The sequence below is a fragment of the Triticum dicoccoides genome, chromosome 5B (genome assembly GCF_002162155.2).
Source record: "Triticum dicoccoides isolate Atlit2015 ecotype Zavitan chromosome 5B, WEW_v2.0, whole genome shotgun sequence".
NCBI lineage: Eukaryota > Viridiplantae > Streptophyta > Magnoliopsida > Poales > Poaceae > Triticum > Triticum dicoccoides.
The window spans coordinates 60,401,563-60,417,303 of record NC_041389.1 but is presented as its reverse complement, the minus strand read 5'-3'; the positions used below and the strand labels follow the sequence as shown (position 1 = coordinate 60,417,303).

The window sequence follows — 15,741 nt, the reverse complement described above, 5'->3', positions numbered from 1 at the left end:
TGCATTTGCTTGAACAGGAGCAATTTCGAGAAACTAAACCCGAATCGGGCGGAAGAATGCGAGAATCTCACCCACCCACCCTCTATTCCGTCACAAGCTATACCAATTTGCGCCGGCTGGACTCCATGAGGAACACACAAAATCGATCGAGAGAAAACACTCGGAGATTCCGGTGAAAGCTAGCGGATTTCGATCTCGCGGACGCGAATAAACAAGAATGGTTGGATGGACCGGTACCTGGAGGAGGCGCTCGCTCGGGGTGGGTGGGTGTCCGTCCGGCCAAGAAGAAGAGGAAAGGGAGCGGGGGAGAGGGGTGTTTGCGCTGGAGAGGAGAGGAGTTTGGAGCCGCCAGGACGGAAGGTTCCAGGAAAATTGGCACTTGGCTTCTTTATTTGCACAAGTGGTATTTTCCTGGACAGATATTGTTTGGATATAGCCTTAAAAAAATGCTTGGATGAATTTTGGTTAAATTTCCATGGATTTGAAAGATTCCGCAAAATACAAGTGCAAGCCAAAAAGGTAATTATATTTCCTGATTTTATTGAATGCCACATGCCAAGTGTCCATGTTTTTGCAGTGTGTAAAACACATGGTTTTATGCGATTTTGTGCAGGTGGTTATGTGACGTGGGTCATTACTCTTCACAAAATGTACCATAAAATGTAGGGATCTCCGTATATAAATAGGTATGTTTATATAGGTAATTATTATTTTTTGTAAGGATAGGAAATAGAAAAGCCATGCAATTATTTGAACACAATTTAGTTTACTCTGGGGTGGGGAGAGAATCGACAATGAGGAGGAGGAATAAAAGGTACGTGTGAGGCCCTCGATTCCCGTGTGTTTCGTTCGTCAGAATCTACTCAATCCGATCTCAAGGATGAAGAACTCCATGATGTGGTTCTGGTGATGGAAGAGGCCAAGAAGTTTGACTGTTTGAGATTTTTTTAGGGAAGTTTGAGATGGCTGGCGATGCGGTGCTTCCGGAGCTTATATGCCCCCATGCTCCAGGAGCACATGGGCCATCGGATTGGAGATCCAACGGTGTTCAAACCATCTGCTATGTTAAATATGCATGGGGGCTGGCCCATGAACCTAAGTATAGAAGGCTGGGGAGAATATGTTTGTGTTTTAGATGTACGAGTAGTGTTTAGGCGACAAAGAAAATGGTGCACAAAAATCTTTGGAATGTATCTTCTGAGGTATGGGGACTTGCTAGAATAATGACTACATCTCTCGAGGCGGGGATGTCATGTAAGGGCATCTCCAATAGAAACCCGCAAAATTTCTCATCCATCTGTCCACGGACACGGATGCGAGAAGCCACCATCCACCCGTAGGTGTGCATACATTTCAACCTCTTTTTTAACAAATCGGATGAAGTTTGTGCAAACACGGTGGGTGAGGGAGGAGGGGTTTCGGTGGGCTAGGATGGTCAGAAAGCGGACGTGAGAGTAGCCCAGACTCCCGCAAAGCCCCCCACATTTGTCGCCGGGGTTGCAGAAGAAAGTACGTCCGAACCGCGCCATGGACCGATACAAAACCGCATTGGATGACTTCTACGGTCAGGGCAACGCGGTCTCTCCGGACGTATGCGGAAAGTTTGCGGGTCCGTGTTGAAGATTCCCCAAGTAAAATGTGGCATTGATGCCAAAATGATGGGGCACGTGTATTCTCTATAACACTAAGCTTCCTAGTTTTAAAGAGCTCACATTCAATTGGCATCTCCAAATAGAATTGGATCACCCGATTTTGACCGGATCAACAATTTTTCAAAGCTTTCTTGTTCAATTCGTTTATACTATACACCATGCTTCCAAATTTTAAGGTCTCACAATTAATTGAGGTATTCAATTTAGAATTGGGTCATGCAATTTTGACCGGGTCAACAATTTCTCAAATTCTCCCATTCAATTCTTTTAATTCACTATGTTCCTTAAATTTGAAGCTCTTTCATTCAATTGAAATATTCAGTTTTGAATTTGATTTACGATTTTGACCGGGCCAACGATTTTTTGAATCAATTAGCAGCAACCGGCCATTAATAGCCCATTAAACATCAATCCTGTGCACCCTCCCACCACCTTGAAAAGAACGCCACAATGTGATATTGTAGCACTAATATAGTAAATGCAACCACGACAGATTTTTTTTCCCCACATAAACATAGGGTTTTTTTTTGCGCTGAATCATAGGGTTTATTACTCCAAAATTACAGGTTTACAATCCTCAGCTATAAGCTCACTGACACACGGTGGAGAGCATCTCAGCCAACATGCTGTGCTATCCAGGGGCGGACCTAGAAACTATTCTAAGTGGGGGCAAACTATAGGAGTGGGGGCACACTTTACACCAACTTAAATAGTTTTGGCAATTTTTTCTCAAATTTCAAAGAAATTCTACTGGAACTTCAAAGTTTGAGTGGGGTCCTAGGCCCCCACTCCCCTGAACGTGGGTTCGCCCCTGGTGCTATCCCCACATCTACCATAATTCGCTAACAAATCTGCAACCCTGTTTTGCTCTCTATGAATTTTAACTGGAATTACAACCCTATCATTCATGTACCCCTTAACCGTTCTAACCAGATGGCCATGCATGGATCTATCCAACGAGTCATCCGACAGCGCCTTGAGTGCTAAGGAACAGTCCGATTGTAAAAGAATATTAGCCGAAGAGTGCTCGGCCGCCAACTTGAGTCCCTCTGCCATAGCTTGTAGTTCGGCCTCAAGGGCTTCGTTGCAATTGAAAATTTTACGATACGCTGCGAAGATCACCCCACCTTTATCATCTCTCAATATCATACCAGAACCCGCCGAACCATCTGAGCCATTATAAGACCCATCCACTGGTAATGCTAATATGCCCGCAGGAGGTCTTGGCCACCGCTTTGGAATTGTATTAGGCTGCGGTTGCTCTTGAGTTCCTGGTGGGTTCAACATTAACGGGGCTTTACCCTTGATGATTTCATCCACTGACAGGGAAATCTGGTTGTAGGAATTGTAGTAGCTGACCAAGAAAGAGCACGAGACATAAACATAGGTTGGTTAGCACATAACACAGAATCACATCACAAAGACCCACCAAATCACCACATTATAAATAAAAATAAAACTCACTCTATCATCACCCCCACCCACCAAACTAAATATTCCACAAGCTCCAAAATATAAAGGGCATTAGTTTTTTGGAGGGTCAAATTTCTCTAACTTTGATCATGCTCACAGCAAAAATATCAACATCCACAATATTAAACAAAATAAGTATGGAAATTCATTTCATTGATGAATCTAAAAATACCGAGATGATATTATGAATCCCTACATATTTCTCTACAAATTTGTTCAAACTTAAAAGGTTTGACTTTTTAAAAAGTAATACACCATATATTTCAAAGCGGAGTGTTTTTTTTAAGAAACCAAACAACACCAACGGCGCAGCAAAGCGCGTCTCCAACCCTTAGTACATGTGATACATGAACGCACGCGAACATGCGTCGAGTACATTAGCTGCGGTGAGAAGGAGCAAAATTAACTAAGTACAGGCCGGAATACCCAGTCCCATCATCGCCTTAGCCTGATTAGTTGGGTCCCTACAAATTATTCATCATGGGCGCATCGTGTGCTGTATTTGAACAGATAAGGGAAAATCATCATGGCCGCATTGCCCTCAACTCTATCATGCCAGATATGAATGGTGGTGGATGCAGTGAACAGGGCACACACCTCTTTATCAACAGCAAGTGGCAAGCCATGCCATGCCTTATCTTGTCTTCCTTGAGTGATTTATGTCTGCTCGCCATCTTGCCTGCTAGCATGGCACCACGCTGGTCTGGAGGAAGTTGCGGGGTGTGTGTGAGAGAGATACATTTTTCTCCGGGACTTCCTTGAGCTCAAGGTTCCAGGACATGAACAACATGGCGATGGTCGGCGCTGCAGAGGAACTCAAGGGCGGCCTCGTAGCCATCCGAAAAGGAAGTGAACTCCGGGCATCCTAGCAGCCTAAAATCGGAACCAACTACTGCAGGGGCTGGGATCGGATCTATCTTCATCGCCTCGAGCGCGACAGAGTTCCTCACGATGTGAAGCGCCAGCTCCAGCTGGCCTTTCCAGCCGTAAAACCCTGTGATTTCGACCAGCCTGAGATGCAGGTGAGGCTCTGAGGGAAGGCTCCGTAGGTCTCCCTGGTCGGTGGTGTACCTTGGATGCTCGCAGCGCAGCACCATCTGTAAAAGAAAAAGAAGAATGTAACTACTTTTTACGCATCGTCAGTGAGCTTAGTAATCATAAAATACAACAGTTATAAACACAAGACAGGACTTGGTGAAGTGAAGAACTTTGTAAGTATCGCCAGTAAAGACATCGGATTGCTGCTATATAATAGCGCCCTGTTTATTCCACAAGTACAACTGATGATAAGCCCAAAACAGTACGGACTCGATTTGCTAATGGTTAGTTCATGACTTCATCTACAAAGGTATATTTGAAGACTGTTTCCCCTTCACCCGCAAAAAAAAAAAAGAAAAAAAAAAGAAGAAGACTGTTTCCCCTTTATTTCCATGGAACGAGCCAAATATCTTCCAAAATATATTTGAAGACTTGAAATGCAGATTTACGTGAAATTCCAGCTTTTCCAGGAAAGGAGCAGCAATTAGAAGGCAGGCGAAATCGAGGATATCACTCTTGCTTCTCGGAGCACCCAAAAAAGTCAGCTCCAGTCTCAGGTGCTTTAGATAAGAAAATTTGTGCAGCTTTCCTGGCAACGAAGCCCTCTGAAACACACAGATAAATAAATATGAAAACCGATAAGGAAAATTCACCTCAAGAAAAATCAAATAGGGATGCACAAAAAACTGGAAATAGGAACGGTGGATCGCAAACCTTCGACTCGGTGCAATGAAGAGTCAGCATCTCAAGACGAGGCACGTTATTATCAAGTTTCGTAGAGATGTATTCCAGAGAAGGACACATATCATTCAACTCGATGCACATATTTTTGAGAAGCAAAGTTCCAGGAGCTGACAACAGTATCGATGGGCCACTGTACTCAAGTTCTACCAGACCAAAGTTTAACTCCATCGCCTGAAGCAAGCGACAGTCATGTACGTGCAAATGCTTCAGTGGATTTGAAGGATGAGATAGCTGTACCCTTGTAAGCATTCTACAGCTAGCAATTCCAAGTAACTCCAAAACACAGCAGCTGGACACTAAAAGTTGAAGGTCATCATCGGTAATATTCGTGCCTGCCAAGCAAATCCATTTAAGGTTCTGAAAACCGTTGAAATCCGCAGGCACCTTGAGAGAAACGGAACAGAGTTTTACATATCGCAAGTGTAAACTATTACTGTCATCGAGAAGCCGCAAATCGAAGTTATATGGTGGCCTCATAGGGCTGGCAGTTAAGAAATCAAATATAAGCTGTTTCGCCTTGGATGCAATAGCAAAGTTCACCCATCTATTTATCTGATCCCTTTGGTCATCTTCAAATGGAGCCCGAAACTGAACGTTCTCAACCCCCACACCACTGCGCTGCTGTAGGACTGCATCGACTCTCTGAATAAACTCATGTTTCCTTGGCTCATCATCATTGGGTGTTAACGGTAAGGTACGAGGAATTGGCAACATCGAGCTAAGAGTAAATACTAGATTTGGGTGGTGATGCCAAAGACATTTCCACTGTTCTGACAGTATGCTCGTCCGTACAGCTTCTTTTATCGGCAATTGTGACAGGATACTGCAGAGAATATCCTACAGCAAAGACAAACGGCATTTAGATTGTTGAACAAGAACAATAAGTGGACTTGTTCTGCATTATGGCGCGAAGGAAGGAAAAGGAAAGCACACTGATATAGTTAGATTACAACTTGGCATGAGTCCATTCGGATATTCCATACCGTTGGCAGGTTGGTCAGTTGAAGCCCTTGTTTCTTTCGTTTCACCATTGTTCTATGCAGACGCAGGTCTTCATCTGAACCAATACTTCTCTTTGTCATCAAACTATCTTAGTCTCTGTCTGCAAGAGAAGTTACATAGAAACATCAAAAAAGTGATAACAGAGTCAGACATCAAAAAGCTCAACATCTCACCTGATATTACTCTGGTTATAAATTGGAAAAAAAGAGAGACATTACTTAATTTTCTAAAAGTAAAGCATATGCTATATTGCTATTACTTTCTATGATGAAGTGTGCTCTTTTGTTCTAGTCAGAGGACATGATGAATCTGGAACAGATGATGAATGAAACCTCTAAAACGTTCGAGATACGGAGGAAGAGAGGTGTTGGTGTCGTATAGGCGCGGCGGCGGGTGGTTGACAGATCTGACGATAAACTAGACCGGTGGGAAAGAACTCGGATCGGACTCGCAAGAAAGGAATCACGAGGAAAACAAGGCCCTCTGCCAGGCTATGTATAAGGACCGAGACACATCCAATCCACCACCGCTGACTGGTTGTTCCAACAAGTGTATCCTTGGGCGAAATCCCACAAACCTAGTGGCGAGGCGAGGCAATGGCCAGCAAGGAGTGCACTGCTGAGACAAAGGCAGAGGGGTCCGCCGAGGCTGATCAATCGCCAGAAGGAGTCCCGTATCAAGGAGCCAGAGGAGGAGAGTGGTCCGTAGTTCTGAGCCAGCGGTGGCATCCACGGGATTCTCCTAACCCCTGTAGTGCATTGCGACGTTTCACATCGATGCGTTCACCTCTCTGCACAGTATTACCAGCTTAATCTGTTCCATTAATTGGAAAGCACAGCAACTTCACTGGCAAAACACAAAAGAAACACGGCATAAGTTCAACATAATCAGCGACCTAATCTCTCTGAACACAATTCCATTGGGCGCAATCTCTTCACTTCACTCATCACCACTGCCACTACATTTGAAGTACCACTAAAACACGTACGCTGTTAGCAGGCATTTCTCAAATGCCTCAAGGCCTATAAATTGATGGCCTAGACATTTGAAGGCATTTTCAAATTCCGCTAGAGATATTCATGAATGCAAGAGGCCTTCTAAGACACTTTTCTGAAACGCCTGAGAAACACAGTATGGAGGCATTTTCAGAACGCCTACAAGCACAATTTGTGCAATTTTTAAGAAGGCATCCAAAGTTCATATGGGGCATTTCTCATGCCGCCTAAAAAAAAATTTGTGGCGTTTTTCAAATTGCCTTCAAAACATTTTTGTGGCATCTGAAGATCGCCTCCAAAACCATTTTGTGCCATCTCGCAAACTGCCTCCGAAATGTCATCGGGGCACATCTGAAGAACGCCACAAAGTTCGTAGAGGCACAAAATATCCACAACTCTAGATATGACGAACATGGCATAGTATTGACAGCGCCAAAAAATCCAGTATTGACAACGAACATGCACAAATTTCAACAGGGCAAACTGCCACACTACATCGTATCATAGCAAAATGATGCTTCATACAGAACATCTAGCATAAAGACAAAAGAAGAAGTAACATGAACTACAAACATGAAGGGGAATTACCTCAAACACCTTGTGTGCAACGTAGTCTCGGATCAGTAGCAACAGAACTTGGGGTGTCTGACGTGGGGAGGTGGGAGGACGACCGCTAATGCGAGCGTGGCCTGGAACAAGATCGGCTTACTCTCCCCTCTCCTTCACTGCGCCAGCTGCAGTTCCACCCCGAGATCGGGGACGAGAGAACAAGAGGCGCGTCGTGGAACGTCGACGGCGGTGGCGGAGTCAGCAGTTGCAGAGTGGTACGTTGTTGGCTGCGGCAGCTCCGGCGTGGGATGCCGATGGCGGAGGCTCCGGTGACCACGGCGCCGGCCGCCGAGGCAGCGCCAGAGATGCTATGCGGTCTTTTTTTTTTAGCTACGATTTCTTTTGTTTAATCTTCTTTTATTTTGAAACATACAGAGGTGGGACTTTGGGAGGAACATAATCGTTTCTACTATCTATGTGTAAAATAAATAAAGCATTTTTTCTATACATACAATAAATAAAGTATTTGAGACCATTTTCCATAGAACATCAGCTAAGGGCATCTCCAGCCGTTCGGCCCCCCAGGGCGCCTAAATAGAGCGGCCTGGGGGCGTGCCGGCGCTAGTTCGGCCCCTGAGGGCGACCTAGCTCCCAGTCACGCCCCCACGCGCCGGCCCCAGGATGCGGGAAATTCAAACTTGGTCGTTTCCGCTCTTAAAAGACGCCGCAAATCCGGCGATCGAACGTAGTCTGGCGTTACAAAAAACAGAGGGGCGCCGTGCGCAACGAATCACTCGGCTTGGTCGGCTCCAGGCGTTGGCGGAGTCGGCGTGCGCGGGCTCGTCGGTGTCGGACCTGCTTCGTCGCTGGGCTGCGTCGGCGCGGCTTCGGCACTGCTGGGCGGCGATGTAGAGGCGCCGTCCGGGCTTGGCGTCCGTGTGGTCGTGGGCGTCATCGGCGTCGTCGGCGTTGCCGTCGGCAGCTTGTTCAGGATGAGGCCGCGCTGCACCAGGTACCACGCCTTGAGCTTCTCGTCGTTGCTCTGGAGCATGTCCGCCCCGCTCATCAGAAAAGCCATGTCGGTGTTCCTCTTCTTCGCGGCGACGTTCGTCCGGAGCAGGTCGAGCTTGATGGCGTTGTTCTTCATAAGCGACGACCACCGCGCCTCGGTCTTCTCTTCACGTAGGACGGCCCGGGCCTGGGCGTCGGCGAGGCAATGCTCGATGGACTCCTGCACTCGTGCGGTTGCCGCGTCGGCACTTTTCCCCTTCTTTGCCAACTTGTGGCCGTCCGGCCGTCCCTCTGACGCGCCCGGAGTCGTCGCGTCTGGCTTGTATGTCTCCTTGGCCTTGTCGAGGGCACGCCGGACTTCCGCCCACTTCTCGCACTTGTCAATGCTTGGTAGACGTGGAGGTGCTTGAAGTCGGCGTCTTGGTTGTCGCCCCGATACATGGCGAACATACGCAGCAGCTGCGCGGAGAGACAAACAGTTGGCGGGCGTAGGGGGCGAAGATATGCGGGCGAACGGCGTGCGTACCTGATCCTCAATGCTGGCGCCGCTCTCCGGGCGAGCCGCGACCTCCTCGATGATTCCATGCCATTTGTTGCACGCCAACTGGATACGCCCCCAATGGTTCGCCATCGCCTTGGAGCCGCGCTGCATGTACACGCCTTTGAAGTAGGGGTCGACGAGCTTCCGCTCGTCGAACTCGGCCTTGATGCGGTCCCAGTACGTGTCCAAGCTCTGGTTCGCGCCGGTGGTCGGGTCGAGGCAGACGACTTTCCATGCTTCGGCGAGGCATTCCTCCTCCTTGGACGTCCACTTGATGCGCGGTTCGCCTGACCTAGCCGCCCGCTTCTTCTTCTTCTGGTGCCCCTTCGTCGGAACAGGCGCCGGTTCCTCCTCCTCCTCCTCCTCCTCGTCCTCCTCCTCCTCGGGTTCCTGCGCGTCGTCGTCGTAGACGTAGCCGAGCTCGGCCTCCATGTCGTCGTTGAGGTCCACCACCTCGTCCTGGGTGGCGAACCCGGGAGACTCGGCGGCCGCGGTTGATCCTGTCGCGATGATGTCGTCCATGTCGGCTCCCGTGTCGTCGGTGCCGCCGAGGTGCGAGAAGGGTAGTGGTCCGCGGTAGAGATGGGGCGTCGGTGTGGACGCGTAGGAGGCGGGCGGCGAGTAGTTGTATGGAGGGTACTGCATGCCGACGAAGGCGGGCGAGGGCGTGCGCGTAGCGGGGTGACCATGAGGGAAGGTCACGTTTGGGTTGAACCCGCCGTGCGCGTCGCCGTCGGCGTAGCAGCCGGGCGACGATGAACCCCATGGAGATCCGGCGCCTTGCTGTCCCCAGGGCGCGTACTGGGCGTGGCTGACGACGGGTGGGTTCATCCCCGCCTGGTTGACCGATGAGGAAGACGCCGCCGTGCGTGCCCCGGTGTTGCGGGCCTTCTTGGCTATGGCCCTGTTCCGCCTGTCGGTGGTGACCGCTTCGCGCCGCTGAACTTCCACCCTCCACTCGGCGTTCGACAGGCCTGGTGGCTTCGGTGGCGGCGCTCTCGGCTTCCTCGGCTTCGGCTGGGCCACGGCGCCACTCGCGGTTGCCGCCGCGCGCGGCATGGCGTACTTCTTCGGCGGCATGGCGTGCTTCTTCGCGGCGAGCGGGAGGGGGTTTGGCGGGAGGAAGGCGAGAGCGAGCGGGAGAAAGGGATAGAATGGCGGAAGGAAGGCGAGCGAGCGGGAGAGATGCGAGGGAAAAGTGTCAAGAAACGGCGGGAAAAGACCCTCGGATCGCTTCCAGGGCGGGCCCACGCGCCTTTTTTGCTTGCGCCGGCTCCCCAAGCGCCCCCCAGGGCGCCGGGTTCGGCCTGGGTCCGCCGGCACTAGTTTTGACCCGAGCCGGCGAAAAACGGGCTTCTGGGGGCGCGACTGGGGCCTTTTTTTATTGCCGGCGCGGCAAAATCGCCTGGGGAGGGCCTGTTGGGGGCGCGGCTGGAGATGCCCTAAGGGCATCTCCAACGGTACCCGCAAATTTCCGCCATCCAACTTTGTCCGTTTACACGACCGAATTTTTAACAAACCAGAAGATATTCATACAAATACAGCGGATTTTATATAAATATGACGGAATTCATTACATTTCATACATACTTCAACTAAGCGCTGCTCGTCCAACTCTGAAGGTATAATTAGTTTAGCTAATCTAAAAGATCGTCCGCGCCCGTTTCCGTGTCTGGCCATGAGCCATGAGAACTGAAGTTTCACCTTCTCTAGTTCCACCTCGATGCTCTTGAGCTCCGCCTCTGGGTCCCGAGAAGTAAAGTTATCCACCTCCACGTCGCCGTCAAGTGGCTAATCGGTCATTGATGTTCAACCCACCAAACTTGGCTTCAACGGGATGGGAGGAGCGGCGGCCTTCTTGGGACCCGAGTGGCGGTGACCTACCGTGCACTATTCTCCCTCGCTGTCGGCGGCGTCCGTGGACGTGCCTGCTTCGTGGTCGTGGCGGCGGGGCAAGGTTGGGCGGAGCCGGTGATGTCCTCTTCCTTCTCCTCACCGGTCTTGCCCCACACGTCATCCGCCGCCTCGTCGAACTCCTTATAGGCGGCCTCTAGTTCCGTCTGGCGAGGCGGATCTCGTAGGCGGAGCGGTAGAACTCGAGCAGCGCCGTCTGCTCCGCCACGTCCACGTTCGGCGCGATCTCCCTGCCGGTGTTGAGCTGCTCCCATGAACTATGTTTGTATTTAGATAATATTTTATTTTGATGATTAATGTATTAGGGTCCTCATGATCCTGACTTGTTATTTAAAGAATTTATGTCGTAGAGTTATATTGTGATATTAACATGAATCTCGGTTGTATGATTACTGCATGATTATAAGCGGGGCGCCACGCTCGTTCTCCTTGTGCAACGCCTTGTAGCTTGCAATGTTTGTACCCCAGTATGGTGCCTTCTGAGGCTTCCCCCATTGAAAAATCGAAAAAAAGTAGGGTGTGCCGCATTAGGGCATCATGCTCATCTTTTTTAGAGCTGTATCTTTTTCTTCTTTTGAGCAGTTTTAGGTGTAGCAACGGGGCATTTCCTATTTGCCGTTGCAGGCATCGGTTATACCTGTTTCTGCAAACCAACTCCTGCTTGATGAACTTCTTTTAAAAATTGATGAGCTTTTCTCAATTTGATGAACTTTTTTTTTCAAATCCAATGAACTTTTTCGTTTCGATGAACTTTTTTTCAAATCTAATCAACTATTTTAAATTCAACAAACTTTTTTTAATCCGATGAACTTTTTCAAAATTGATGAACTCTTTTCAGATTTGTGAACTTTTTTGTGCAAAATCGATGAACTTTTTTTAATAATATATGAACTTTTTTCACAAATATATTAAAAATTGTAAAAAACCGGAGACCGGTCTTTTTCTTGAACCAGCAACACAGCACAGCCCAAAAAAAAACCCAGCGACGCGACTGTGTTTTTCTTCAGCGAGTGAGCGAACCGAAGGGACGAGGGAGCGATCTTCTTAATGGGCCGCGGCCCATGGCTGGTCGCTGTAGGCGGCACTTGGAGCAAAATGGCTGACTGGGCCAAACTGCAAGAAATTACTCATGCTTAGCTTTGGTACAAAGCTGGGCAGGCCATGGCCCATGAAGCGCTGTTATAGCTCCGCTAGTAACGTCCCTCACTGCCGTATAGATTACACTCAATCCCTCTTTACCCAAAATTATTAATTGAGGAGCACTTCTTCCAAAGATCACTTCCTCTATTTAGGTTGGGACAAGTGACATACTGCAAGTGTGTCACTTGTCGCAACTTGAGAGTTTTTTCTTTTTTCGTAGATTCGTTTATTTAAAATATTTTATCACTTAAATCATGCATCTAAATCTCAAACCGTTTTCATCATTGGATCCGCGAAAGACACAGGTTTCGCGTCGAGATCTTCAAAACTAGATCCCATATTAATAGGTTTTAATGAACTTTTTTCACGAAAAAACCGGGACAAAAAAACCAAACGGGAGCATGATCGTTTTCCTTTCTGAAACCCGTGCCTCTCGCGGAAGTAAAACAGTGCGTCCCACGAAAGGAAAAAGAAACGCGCATTTTTTTCGAGAGGCACCGTTTACGAGAGGCACGACCGCAGAAGCAAAACCGTGCCTTTCACGAAAGGAAAAAAGACACATTTTTTTTCCATTTACGACCGTGCCTCCCACGGAAGGAAAAAAGAAAAATAATATTTTTTTTTCGTTTCCGAGAGGCACGGCCGTGCCTCTCATAGAAGGAAAAACAAAAGAGAAAATGTTTTTCTTTTCCGTTTCTGAAAGGATCGATATGGTTGACTAGAGGGGGGGTGAATAGGCAACTAACAATTTTTAAGCTTTTCTTTACCAAATTAAACTTTGCAACAAAATCGGTTGTCTAGATGTGCAACTAGGTGAGCAACCTATATGATGCAATAACAACTAGCACACAAGCAAGCAAGGATGTAACAACAAGTAGGCTTGCAAAAGTAAAGGCACGAAATAACCAAGAGTGGAGCCGGTGGAGACGAGGATGTGTTACCGGAGTTCCTTCCTTTTAAGGGGAAGTACGTCTCCGTTAGAGCGGTGTGGAGGCACAATGCTCCCCAAGAAGCCACTAGGGCCACCGTATTCTCCTCACGCCCTCACACAATGCGAGATGCCGTGAATCCACTATTGGTGCCTTTGAAGGCGGCGACCGAACCTTTACACGCAAGGTTGGGGCAATCTCCACACCAATCGGAGGCTCTCAACAACAACAACAACACCACGAAGCTTCACCACAATGGAGTATGGCTTCGAGGTGACCTCAACCGTCTAGGGTGCTCAACACCCAAGAGTAACAAGATCCGCAAGGGATAAGTGGGTGAATCGAATTTCTCTTGGTGGAAGTGTAGATCTGGGCCCTCTCAACCAATCCCGAGCAAATCAACAAGTTTGATTGGCTAGGGAGAGAGATCGGGCGAAAATAGAGCTTTGAGCAACAATGGAGCTTTTGGGGAAAGAGGTGGGTCAACTAGGAGGAAGAAGACCCCTTTAAATAGTGGGGGAACACATCCAACCGTTACCCCACTGAGCAGCCCCGCACAGGGCGGTACTACCGCTAGGGAAGGGCGGTACTACCGCTGAGAGCGGTACTACCGCTGAGAGCGGTACTACCGCTCCCTACCCAGCGGTACTACCGCGCTGAAGAGGAAGTCAGGCCACTGGCCCTAGAGCGGTACTACCGCGGGAGTAGAGCGGTACTACCGCTCAGAGCGGTACTACCGCTTCTACTACCGCTACTAGTGCCGCAAAACCCGACACGAGAAAACACCGTCTTGAATCGAGGCGGCAGTAGGCGCGGTACTACGCGGTACTACGGTCGAAACCCGCGAGCGGTACTACCGCTCTTCGGAGCGGTACTACCGCTTAGAGCGGTACTACCGCTTCGTGGAGCGGTACTACCGCTGGGGGGCTTCGGCGGTACTACCGCTGGCACAGGGCGAAGCAGGTACGGAAGAGAGGTGCAGCTCCAAAGATGCGAAAGGAAGACGACGGGTGTGATAAGGATGTGTACGTGTTGATTCCACCCTAGTCTTACCAAAGCGGATCCCCTCTTAATAGTACGGAGACTCCTACGAAACTAGTCCACCAACAACGAAATGCAGGAGCTACACCGTCTTGAATAAAAACACCGAGGGGAGAAAATCGTCTCGTGCCAATGGATGATTCTCTGAAAGAACTTAACGCACACGATTAGTCCGCAAAAGCATTGTCATCAATCACCAAAACCACTATGGGATAAATAAGCCCTTACAATCTCCCCCTTTTTGGTGGATTGATGACAATACGGGATTTGCATAAACACGATATAGAGTAAGCATACAAACCCCACGATCCTAACATGTAGATGGGCTCCCCCTAGATGTGTGCTATTTAGATAAGTGCTTTGGACTGCACAGCACACATACTAGGATCAGAGCTCCCCCTACAATTTAGAGACCAACAAACTAAGCATGGTGTATGAGAGCAGCATAGATGATATAACAGGAAAAACACGCAGCTCATAAGCTAGATAGACATAGATACTAATACTGGAAAGTTAAGGTAGCATATGTCTCACACCATATGACTCGAACAAAAGTCTCACTCGAACTAAGGTCTGTCTCACAGACAAACCAACCAAAGCAGAAACGAGGAGAAACACGAACAAGACAAGACACACGAAAAAGACGAAAGACACAACTCGCAAATCCCTAAGCTCTCTCCCCCTTTGGCATCGAGACACCAAAAAGGAGAGGGAGTGCTGCTACGGCCCCAGGTGAGAGCAAATGAGTGACACACGCATCAGAGCCCAGCGGAATCATCGGCACCACCGTCGTCAGTCTGGAAGTGCTCGGCCTCAGAATCGGTCCACGGGCAGTGCTGCTGAATCCACTCCTCCTCCTCAGTAAGCTGGTCCTCAGATCCACTCTTGACAGTAGCACCCAACTGACGCATGGGCTCCTTGTGACGACCTCGAGCCTTCTTCTCAGCCACATGAGTCATGTACTGACCGTGAGCCTCCATGCAGAACAGCTTCTTCATCTTAGACTTGAGCTTCTTAGCCCAAGAAGGCTCTACCTCAGAAGGCAAGTAGTCATCATCTTCATCCTCAGCCTCAGCCCCAAACTCTTCCTCAGTCTCCATGGCAGCAGCAGATGAAGGAACTCCAGTCCTAGGGGCCTGAGTGCCCCAGTTATCCTTCTTCCTCAGACGATTGACATCGTGAGAGACCAAGTCTCCAATTTCCAGCACCACCTTGGGATAGACACGATCCCAGGCCTTCTCAATGAGCAGCATAATAAACGGACCATAAATCGGGCACTTGCGCTCGGAGATAGCAGAAACCAGCTCAGACCACATAACATGAGAGATATCCAAGGACTCTCCGGTGCTCTGCCCCTTCTCCCGCTGACAGAAGAGAAGCATGTCCACGAGATAAGAGTGAACCTGGTCCAGATTCCCGATGCAAGGGAAAAGAGTTTCTCTGAAGATACGGTGAAGTATGTCCAGATAGGCAGGCAGCTCATAGGTCTCCTTCTTCGTCTCAGGGTTGATCCTTAGAGTGCAGTAGGGCCACAGAGCTTGCTTGTGAGTGGCATTGGGTCGACGGTGGGGGCGAAAGCCGACAGCAGACTCAAGTCCAAGATCTTCCACCCCAATCAACTGCATGAAAGCTTTCCACTTGACTGACAGCAACTTGCCATTTGTCATCCAAGTCAGAGTCCTGTCCTCATCGGTCCCAAGGTGAACCGTGGC

At 48.9% G+C, this 15,741-nt stretch overlaps 2 protein-coding genes across 5 annotated transcripts in view; both read right to left on the bottom strand.

The window, feature by feature from the left end:
- Nucleotides 1-369, bottom strand: part of LOC119307370 (GDP-L-galactose phosphorylase 1-like) — a 4,849-nt gene extending 4,480 nt beyond the window's left edge. The window contains exon 1 of one of the 2 annotated variants that reach the window (XM_037583446.1): nt 238-369. The gene's annotated coding sequence lies outside the window, so the exon portion shown is untranslated. Of the gene's footprint in view, nt 1-79; nt 197-237 lie in introns of those variants that run through there. The other variant, XM_037583447.1, reaches the window with a different exon arrangement.
- A 1,968-nt stretch (nt 370-2,337) lies between these two features.
- LOC119307369 (F-box/FBD/LRR-repeat protein At1g13570-like) lies at nt 2,338-7,871 on the bottom strand. 3 transcript variants are annotated; one of them, XR_005149277.1, is made up of 6 exons: nt 7,493-7,871; nt 5,891-6,009; nt 4,878-5,744; nt 4,613-4,768; nt 3,723-4,222; nt 2,338-3,006 (listed from the first exon to the last, which is right to left on the bottom strand). XR_005149277.1 is itself a non-coding variant. In XM_037583445.1 (5 exons), the coding sequence occupies exons 2-5, from the start codon at nt 5,987-5,989 to the stop codon at nt 3,890-3,892; spliced, it is 1,455 nt and encodes a 484-aa protein (XP_037439342.1). In that variant the 5' UTR covers nt 5,990-6,009; nt 7,493-7,871; the 3' UTR covers nt 3,329-3,889. The 3 variants fall into 3 exon arrangements, 1 of the variants encoding a protein (XP_037439342.1); XR_005149278.1 differs by lacking the exon at nt 2,338-3,006 and adding an exon at nt 3,329-3,621; XM_037583445.1 differs by lacking the exon at nt 2,338-3,006 and having other exon boundaries at nt 3,329-4,222.
- Nucleotides 7,872-15,741: the final 7,870 nt, after the last annotated feature.